We start from the raw sequence: 10,284 nt of genomic DNA, 5'->3' as shown, positions 1-10,284 counted from the left end.
CATTTAATGGTAAGGTCCTAGGGAGTGTTGCTGAACAAAGAGACCTTTGTTGCTGAACAAAGTGCAGGTTCATAGCTCCTTGAAAGTGGAGTCACAGGTAGATAGGATAGTGAAGAAGGTGTTTGGTATGCTTTTCTTTATTGATTAGATTAGATTACTTACAGTGTGGAAACAGGCCCTTCGGCCCAAAAGTCCACACCGACCCGCTGAAGCGCAACCTACCCGTGAGGTAGCAGTGCTAACCACTGTGCTACCATGCCAAGTATTGGTCAGAGTATTGAGTACAGGAGTTGGGGGGTCATGTTGCGGCTGTACAGGATATTGGTTAGGCCACTGTTGGAATATTGTGTGCAACTTTGTTCTCCTTCCTATCGGAAAGATGTTGTGATACTTGAAAGAATTCAGAAAATGTTTACAAGGATGTTGCCAGGGTTGGAGGACTTGCGCTATAGGGAGAGGTTGAATAGGCTAAGGCAGTTTTCCCTGAAGTGTCGGAGACTAAGGGGCGGCCTTATAGAGGTTTATAAAATCATGAGGGGCATGGATAGGGTGAATAGGCAAAGTCTTTTCCCTGGTTTGGGGTGTCCAGAACTAGAATGTATAGGTTTAGGGGGAGAGGGGTAAGATATAAAAGAAACTTAAGGGGCAATATTTACACACAGAGGGTGGTTCGTGTATGGAATGAGCTGCCAGAGGAAGTGCTGGAGGCTAGTATGATTGCAACATTTAAAAGGCATCTGGATGGCTATATGAATAGGTAGTGTTTGGAGGGATATGGGCCAGGTGCTGGCAGGTGGGAATAGATTGGGTTGGGATATCTGGTCGGCATGGACGAGTTGGACCGAAGGGTCTGTTTTCATGCTGTACATCTCTATGACTCTAAGTGTGCCATTCAGTCATAATCAGCCCGCTGTTTGATGTTTCCTTGGGATTGGAGATTGGCCAGGAAGACAATGTACCTTGCTCCTAATTCAAGTTCCTCTCCAGCCAGGTGGTGGATGGGAGATTGGGTAACTAATAGAAGTTAGAAATAATGGGAAGGGCAAATATACTATTGGCCTTTATTTCAAAAAGAATGGAGTATAAAAATAGAGAAGTTTACAAGGTACAAGTCAAACCACAATACTTTTGGTATTAGCTAAAGGAAGATATATTGGCATTCAAGGCAGTCCATGGAAAGTTCACTAGTCTGATCCAGGGTATGGAGGGATTTTCTTATGAGGAGAAGTTGAGTAAATTGGGCTGAGATGAGATCTATTGAAACACACAGCATTCTTAGGGCCCTTGACAGGGTAGATGCAGAGAGTTGGTTTTCCTTATGAAAGACTCTTAAGACCAGAGAACGTAATCTCATTGTGAGGGTTGTCAACTTAAGACCAATGATGAATCCGTAAAATCTCTACTGACAAGAGCTGTCAAGGCTGGGTTGTCAAGTATATTCAAGCCTGAGATCAACAGATTTCTAATAGTAAGAGAATAAAGGTTTATTCAGCTAAGACAGGAAAATGATGAGATATCAGCTCATCCATGAATTAACGGAATGGTGAAACAGACTCAATGAGCTGAATGGCCTAAGACCAAAGGCCTACTTCTGTATCGACATTTTATAGTTCAATAGCTGATAGATATATCCCAAAGTCATTGTGCAAGGGTTATTTTAAACTTTGGATTGTCTAAAACTTGGTAAAGATCAGTCATTGTAAAGGATGGCTACACAAAGCTGATAAATCACCATAACTGGATCAGATCCATCTGAGGATACTTAGAGAAGTAAGGATGGAAGCTGCAGAGACTGTGGTCATAATTTTCCAATCTTCTTAACATTCAGGAGATGATGTCAGAGGATTGAAAAATTGCAAATGTTATGCCTTTATTCAAAAAAGTAAAGGAGAAGCTAGATTGCCCTCAATGGTGGAAACACTTTAAAGGCAATAATCCAAGATAAAACTGACAGTGACTCAGACCAGTTTGGAATAATTAAGGAAGGCCAGCACAGCTTTGTTAGAGACAAATCATATTTAACTAAGTGGTGATTGATGTGGAATGGATGAATTTCCAAAGCTGTTTGACAAAGTGTCACATCACAGGCTTATCAGTTTGTTAACACTGATTAAACAAAAGGGGATAGGATGGATGCAAAGTTGGCAGAGTGACAGGAAATAGAGAAGTGAAATGTAGCTTTAAAGTGGAGAATGGTATATAATACAATCCCTGTGGTCACTTTTAGGTCCATTGATTTTCTTTTGCACATTAATTACTTTGATTTGAGTAGGCACAATTAAAAGAATTTCCAGATGACTCAGAATTTGGGGGTATTTGTAGTGTGATGATAATTCTGGTAAGCAGACAACCTAGTGAAATGGTGGAAACAAATGAAATTTAATTCTATAATGTTCTAAAGTGGTACATTTTTGTTGGAAAAATGACGAGACAACAATCTTAAAAAAGTAGAATTCTAAAGGAGTTGTGGCAGTGGGACATGGGAATGTGTGTTTACATATAGAGAAAAAGGGTACAGACTGGGTATGTTTAACAAGACACATTTGAAGTTATAAATTCAAGACTCCAAATAGGAGAGTACAAAAGTCAGTCAAGGTGAATCTTTAAACACTGGTCTGGCTACAATTAAAGTATTTGACTAACTCTCACTACCATACCTTGTGAAAAAGGTAAAGGGGAAAACAAATGTTGGTATGAGACTGGCTTCAGGGATGAGGGTCTTCAAGTTACAATCAATTTTGATTGGAAAATCTTAGGAAAGGAGGTAAAGGAGAGATTTTAAAAGAGGTATTTAAAATCATGCAGGATTGGGACAGAGTAGATGGAGAGAAGCTGAGCCCATTAGCAGAGGTATCAAAACCCAGGACACGATTGAAGGGGAACCACAAAATAATCAAGGCCACCTGAGAAATCTTTTATACAATGAGTAGTCAGAAACTGAAGTGTTGAATTTAGTGAGGGCAGATCAAATCAAGGTTTTCAAAAACAGCTAGTTATTGGAGTAGAAAAGCACAGGTCCACCTGGGTAAAGTCAGCTTTGTCTACTGATCCTCTAGCAGAAACAAAAAAAAGGGTCGAATGTCGTCCTTCTCTGTTTTAACCATTCTCGGAATCTACCTCCGTTTTCTCTTCAAAGATGGTAACGTCATGATACGATTAGCGGGCGAAAAATCCCAAAGTTTCACGTTATTACACTATTAACATGGGTTCGAACCCAATCAGGGCAGCTAAAGAATTTTACAATTGGGAATTAGTGCGCTATGATAACCATATTACGTTGATAGTGCTCGCATCCAACTGTTTTATAATTGCCATCGTTAGTCGGTCTAACCGACCTGACTCCAGATCCACAGCAATGTGGATGACTGAAGCACCCTAGCTCGCCCGTCAGTTCACGGATATTTAAGAATCCGGGTAAAGAGTCCTTTGGAAGTAAAGACTATTCTCTCCCCGCGTGAATCCCACACCAGGGAGACCTCGGTGTTAGCTGGGGGGCAGTTTCTGCGGTCATTTCTTTGACCAAGGACTACGAGGAAAGACTTTGTTTATAGTAACGGAAAGACAGAGCGAGCGACGGCAAACTCGCCCGGCGCTTCCGGTAAGGCGGCAAAATTATCCAGGTTTTGCGTGCAAGCCGGCGGCGTGAGGGCTCAAGTAACATAACCGCTCGTCAGCTTGCCCACTTCCGTTGCGTAGGAATTAGCGGATCAACAAGAGCAGCAAGTTGTAACAATCAGGCACACCCAACCTTAAGAGATGGCGCTATAAAAGAAACGTAACTGAGCTTTATTGAAGCCTTCTTCCACCATAAGAAAGGACTCTCCCCCATCATCTCAAATAATTCCAATAATCAGCCCTATATAAAAGTCGCCTGCTACCTCAAATAGAGATTTGTTACATATTTACCTGGACTCATCACGGTTAGGCAAGTTCTAAAGTAGCATTTTAACATGAGCGCTGCTGAGCAATCTACAAGGATTTAAACTCAATGCGGATACAACAGTTTAGGGATACACAATCTTATTTATTTCAAAAAATGTATTAAATATTGGATATAATGTAAACCATTCGAACGCGAAAGTTTAATTACATTAAAACAAGCTTTAAAAAAGCGATATAAAAAAGTCATCTTTAGATTGACGCAGATTAATGGGATCCATTAACAAATAGCGGCAAAAATTCTATCGCTGTACATTAGTGTCCAATTCTCGTGTTACCATTCACACAAACTCTACTTGTAAGAAACTATGTCCTTCTCACACGAAATTACCGAATCCATTGCTAAACTAGTTTCCTCCCCCCAAAAAAAAACAATTAAAACTAATCTCTCCCCCATCCCATGTTTGAGATTTGGGGATCGATATTTTAAAAAAAAAAGGTGCGCCAAATGAATTCACGAGCTTTCTTTTGGATGGTACGTTGAACCCGCACTAAGTTACGTGGCAAGTCTATGCTCGAAAGAGCTCACAGTCCAAACAAAACGCGCTTGACAAAACTAAAACGATAGTGTCATTTTTTCGAAGTAACGGTGACCAGCTGAATTGGCCCGTTCAGTCTACACGTAGTTCTTGCTCGGAGCTGTAGATCTGGCCACAGAGTATTTTGCCGAGTACGTGTTGTCTTCTTTGGGAGGGCAGGAGCAGCAGAGCAGAGCCCCTCCGAGGATCAGCAGACCCGAGGTTCCCCAACCGATGTACAAGGAGGCTCCAAGCTCCCTCCTCTGGGCGTCCGTCACCAGTGGGTTGTAGAAATCCTTGATGATGGTGTTTGCAGACCAGGACACTGGGATCAGGGTGAGCACTCCGGCCAGGATGAAGACGATTCCAGATACAATGGTAACTTTAGCCTTCGTTACCTCGTTTTCTATACAGTTGGTGCACTTGCCTCCCACGATGGAGATCAGAATGCCCAGGACTCCCACCACAATGGCAATGACGGTCAGAGCTCTGGAAGCCTGCAGGTCTTGTGAGAGGGCCAGCAGCGAGTCGTACACCTTACACTGCATCTGCCCGGTGCTCTGAACAATACAGTTCATCCAAAGCCCTTCCCAAATGATCTGCGCCACCACGATGTTGTTCCCAATGAAAGCGGTCACTCTCCACATGGGAAGGACGCAGGTGATAATGGCTCCCAGCCACCCGAACACACACAGGGCGATGCCCAGAATCTGGAGTCCCATTGATGCCATTTTCAGTCACTGCTCTTGTAAGCTGTAAAAGACAAACGTGTTGGCTGCTGTCTCAGTCTGTTCTAAAAGCTGTAGCCCCAACACAACGGTACTTATTGAATGCACGTGGGCGGACAGTATCGTTTCAGCCCCGATCCTCCGCCCCCCAATTACCTCAACACAAGAAACCTGAGTTTCGACTCCGGTTCCACATCCATCGCTTATTCCAATTGGTCCACGGGGACGTGCGTCAGCTACATTTTAAAGGGGGTGCTGGAAGATATTTTCCAATCGTTGAGATTACGAAATATATTGAGAAATAGTCATGTGTCGATTGATGTAATGTGATTGATTGTCGATTCCTATATTTTGAAATTATTTTGTCAGCCTTAAGTGAGACGTGTTTGTCATCCCTGAAATTTGTTGGTTAAATTATACCACAGCCTAATCTCGGTTTCGGTGATCGAACTCGATGCGAGAGTTTACATCCGCACCCAACGTTCTCAGGAACAAACACCAAAGACTAGGTATCCAAAACAAAAACGAAATTTGTTGGATGTGGAAGGTTAAAATGGGAATTATTGTTGGAGGTCTTTACAGCCAATCTGTACACAAAACTATCTTACAATAATAACTGACCAGCTAATCATTTATTCTTGATGGATCTCAGCTGTTCCTTGAATTGTGCCATTGACTCATTTCTATTCACCAAAACAGAAACCGTGGTTTGCTGAAGTGATTTTACACTTTTAACACTGCCATTGGTGAATCGGTTACTTGTTTTATGCCCGTTTTGATTTTATTTCAACTGAAAGCAATGGGAGTGAAAAATCGGAAATGGGCGGCAGAAACTCACTCTCAAATTCCACCTGCTCGCAAAAGTAGAAAAGTCACTGCAATATTGACAATGTCTTGATCTCCCAATATACGGGATTGACAAAAATTAAAAACCGTTGTTGACCCTGATTGGGTGCCAGTTTCAGAATCATGTGTAACACGTTTCCTTTCTGCTGATTTACATACCTGCCGTGAGCACAAAACTACCTTTGCAGCCTTTGTCATTTTGCCTACGAACATTTCCTGGTGCTAGGCAACGACCGTGCATGATTGCAGAGTACAAAGTGAAGTTAGACATCTGTGACTACATAGAGATTTCATTTCCTCAGAAAGCAATCCTGAATCTTTTCACAAAAACTTCAGCACAGTCTCTGATGAATTGGAGCAAAGTCACTCAAATGAGACGAGAAGCATTCGCCCTTAGTGTGAAGCCTTACAGAAATTCAGGATGTCCCCAATGCATTTTTTTTACAACCGATTGTTTTAAATGTACAGCCTCCTAGTAACGTAGAAAACACAGACCCAACCTGCGCGCAGCAAATTTTCATAAACACTAATGAGTCAATAACCATGGCATCTAAGTTTATCCACTCCACCCTCCGATTGTTACTTTGTATGCATTTTATTTGTATTCAGGCATTGTATCCACTCTGCCTCCTAACTTTTTGCTCGATGTGCCCACTTATTTTTCCCCAATTGTAATCATAAAGTCTTGCGCGCACGCGCATATCTTGTCCTAACAATTCGAAATGGCTAATCTTCCTATACCAATTCTGGGGGCTATTAATGTTTAGTTCTGTGTTAATAAGATACTTTACTGGATGATAACTGCGGTAAAGACAAAGTTGCATAACAAGCCAATGTCTATGTCTGGTTCTTTTTGAGCTACAGGCAGTCAGCGTGCTGCATAAGTACTTCGAAGCTTACTTCTTAACCCTTTAGTTGAGATGTATCTGAGTACCTTTTGCCTACAAGCTCGAGAAGGTAAGATTATTTCAGGGATGTTTTTGTACAAAAGCAGCAGCATTCAGTCAATTAATCTCAACGCATTTAGGTTAGAGAGGAGAGGTTTGTCCTCCTGTCAGTAAGCATATCAACACTCACTGTCAAAGACAGTATACAAGAACAATTTGAAAAGGAATTGGAAGTTAACCAATTTATGTATCATCCAGGCTAAGTTCTCAGACACACCCATGAAGTGAAGTAGCAATATTGACAAGAAAAAAAAAACCTCAGCACCAAAGAAATACATAACTTGACAGTGCTGTCGGCAGTTTTAATTCATACTTCATTATATGTTAGTATGTGTTTTTGTGCTGTTGTTGGGGGCATGTTTGACTCTGTAACTGTGGTTAGGATAAAGTTAGGAAAAAAACTGCAGAAGGGCCTGTGCCCGAAACGTTGAATCTCCTGTTCCCTGGATGCTGCCTGACCTGCTGTGCTGTTCCAGCAATAAAGTTTCAACTTTGATCTCCAGCATCTGCAGACCTCACTTTCTCCTCCTAAAACACTGCAGATGCTGGAGATCAGTCATAAAGTGTGGCATTGGAAAAGCACAGCCAGTCAGGCACCCACCGGGGCAGGAGATGAAGAAGAGCTCTCCTGAAGAAAAGCTTATGCTCAAAACTTTGACTCTCCTGCTCCTCAGATGCTACCTAAGATGCTCAGGTGTTTTGAGCCTAAATGACCCCAAACATTAGTTTGCTCTCTCTCCATGGGTGCTGTCTGACTCACTGTGATCTCCAGCATTTGTTGTGTCAGGACAACCAAGTCATGTTAAACCACTTGTTGGAGTCAATTTTTTTAAACTCTGACTTGTTTGCAAGGGATTGGGTCACAAATGACTCATGCATAGTGCCAGTAGGACATCACCTCACATCCTCCTACTTTGTTTCTTACTGCATTGATTAATATATTATGCAGAAAATCAAAATGTAGTTATGTTTTAGCTTTATTGTTTCTGACTATTCTTATTGTTGTGCCTTACCTTTCTATGTCACAAAAATATTGTTTCTCTGATATCCAGATCAAATTTATATTGTGCCAAATAATGACCAGTTATTTCAGTTACAAATATTAGGTTTTGGCTTGGGTTTAGACTTTTTTTAAAAATTAGACAGTAAGAGAACAAGTGAATGACAGCTAACCATCCAGCTAAATTAGCTAGCTTCTTAAGTACCAAAATAATAAATAGTTAATGTATGATAATCTTCCAGATTAGCTCCCTGCAAAGGTTCCATGGGCTCTGATACAAAATAATGATTAGGGCAGTGTGAACTTACAGAATTATTTGTGAAATTCAAAATAAAGTACATTTTGTGTAAATCACACAAAATGATTGTATTTGAATTGATTTATTTGCTGCTCCTTCTGGCAATGATGTGACAGCAGCCAATAAATTGTTGTAACAAATCAATCAAGTTAAGATAGTCAGTGAAGTTGCTTTTGACTCCTTTACGGACTGTTAAAGAGTAACAGAAGATAATTTTACATTAAATCTTACACAAACTTATTCCACTAGAGTTATTATTACCTGCAGTATTGAATGAAGTTTATTCCAAGAAATCATCAGCTGTAATATTGGCTGCATTGCCCTCTTTATGGTTCATATTAACTTCAATTCTATTCTGACATTCCTATCCTCGTTCTAATCCAATCTGTATCTCACCTTTTACAATCTAAGCTTCCTTCTCCTAATCGATAATTGTTTTGACTTCATAATCTCATGATGTCCATTGTCTCAATCACCCACAAATGTTGTGATTGCTTCCTTTACTACCCTGTGTCCTGATTCATCCTGCAGTCCCAATAATTTAATTTGACAATAATAAAATATGAGGACCCTTGCAGCTGCAATGTTAAATTTCTGGCTCTACAATCACATAGACCTCTTTGTGGCTGTTGATCTATTAAACCAAATGGAGACCTGTATCTTTAGTGCATTTATTTCCAGTGAACTATCATTGTTTGCCATTTCTACCATTCTCCCTGGCACAGCTCCCATCTTTGCTTCCTCAAATCTAAGAACAATACACTCAGATTTTGATCTGTGCTAATATGATGGTTGGAAAGAGAATTCATTGTAGAAAATGTTCTGGACACATTTAGATAGATGGGGATGAAATTATGCATCATGGATTATGTAAAAAATTAAATTACACAAAATAGTTTGATTTGTCAAGCATTGCAAGTAGGTCAAGGAAAGATAAAGCACTATGCATACAGTCCCCTAAATTATTCTTTGCAACAATTTATAGGGCTGTTTGGAAGATGGAACCTAAACTGGAGGAATTCAAAATGAGAATTATGTAAGAGATGGCTAAAGGACTTTGGAGAAGAAAAGGAAGTTAGAGATGGTGCAATGATTGATTAATTACCTCAACAGACAATCTCTGCCTTAGTGATAAAGAAGTCCATAAGCTTAGTTGTCAGACTTGGAGGGGAACAGAGAAATAAGAGAGGTTGGAAGTGATGAGAGTGTGAATGGTGAGAGATATGAGATGGCTTTCCCTACAACCAAGAAAATGAAAGTAAAGAAGCCATATAAGTGTGTGGTTATGAACTTAGACAGGAAATGTTAAAGGTCGATAGGACAAGATATGTTGAGATGCAGGTTGAAATCATTAAGGATCAGTTGTCAAGTGGAACAGTAGTTGACAGAAGAAAGTATAGGCAAAAAGTCCACAATGAGAAATACTAATAAAGGAAAACAATCTTTCTCTGGCTGTTCAGGCTGAGTAGGCAACAAAAGGCATAGCCAGGTTAGAAGACTTCAGAAAAATTAATGTGACTCCCATGTGTCAAGGTTTTGCTAAAACCTTGGTGTCATTGAATCATCTACAATGAAGATTTTCTTGTGTGTCAATGGACATTCAGGAGGGGGAAAAAGGAGGTCAGAGGTGGGTGAGTGAGTAGGATGGGATGAAGTTGACACAATTAAATTCCAACAGGTGGCAAGAGGAGAAACAGAATGTACCAACACTTCTAATAAGGCACCATGATTGTCTGTTTGGAGAATGGTAATAGTGTTGCAGAGATCAGCAGAGAACTTCATCAATTGTGATTCAAACATTAAACAAATGAAAAGACAGTCAAGGATTGATGGTGAAGAATTGGGGATGGGTAAAATTAGATAGGAAGTTTCAAAATGAAACCGATATGACAGAGTAATAAGGAAGGAATGAAGAAAGATCAAAGTTGATGACAACTAACATCAGTTTAGAATTGATAGACTTAGCTCTAACATGGCAGCTGGAATGCACTCACAAATGAACATAGAA

At 40.4% G+C, this 10,284-nt stretch overlaps 1 protein-coding gene across 1 annotated transcript; it reads right to left on the bottom strand.

Moving 5' to 3' along the window:
* Positions 1-4,003: 4,003 nt before the first annotated feature.
* Positions 4,004-5,388, bottom strand: LOC122564105 (claudin-4-like). The gene has a single exon (XM_043718670.1). It carries the CDS (start codon positions 5,186-5,188, stop codon positions 4,556-4,558), a length of 633 nt encoding a protein of 210 aa, XP_043574605.1. The 5' UTR covers positions 5,189-5,388; the 3' UTR covers positions 4,004-4,555.
* Between the last annotated feature and the right edge of the window lie 4,896 nt (positions 5,389-10,284).

This window comes from Chiloscyllium plagiosum, chromosome 28, assembly GCF_004010195.1.
Source record: "Chiloscyllium plagiosum isolate BGI_BamShark_2017 chromosome 28, ASM401019v2, whole genome shotgun sequence".
Taxonomy (NCBI): domain Eukaryota; kingdom Metazoa; phylum Chordata; class Chondrichthyes; order Orectolobiformes; family Hemiscylliidae; genus Chiloscyllium; species Chiloscyllium plagiosum.
This window is presented reverse-complemented; position numbering and strand designations above follow the sequence as displayed.

Bases quoted from the DNA above. Each gene is read 5' to 3' on its own strand.
- LOC122564105 (XM_043718670.1), bottom strand. From the start codon at position 5,188: ATGGCATCAATGGGACTCCAGATTCTGGGCATCGCCCTGTGTGTGTTC.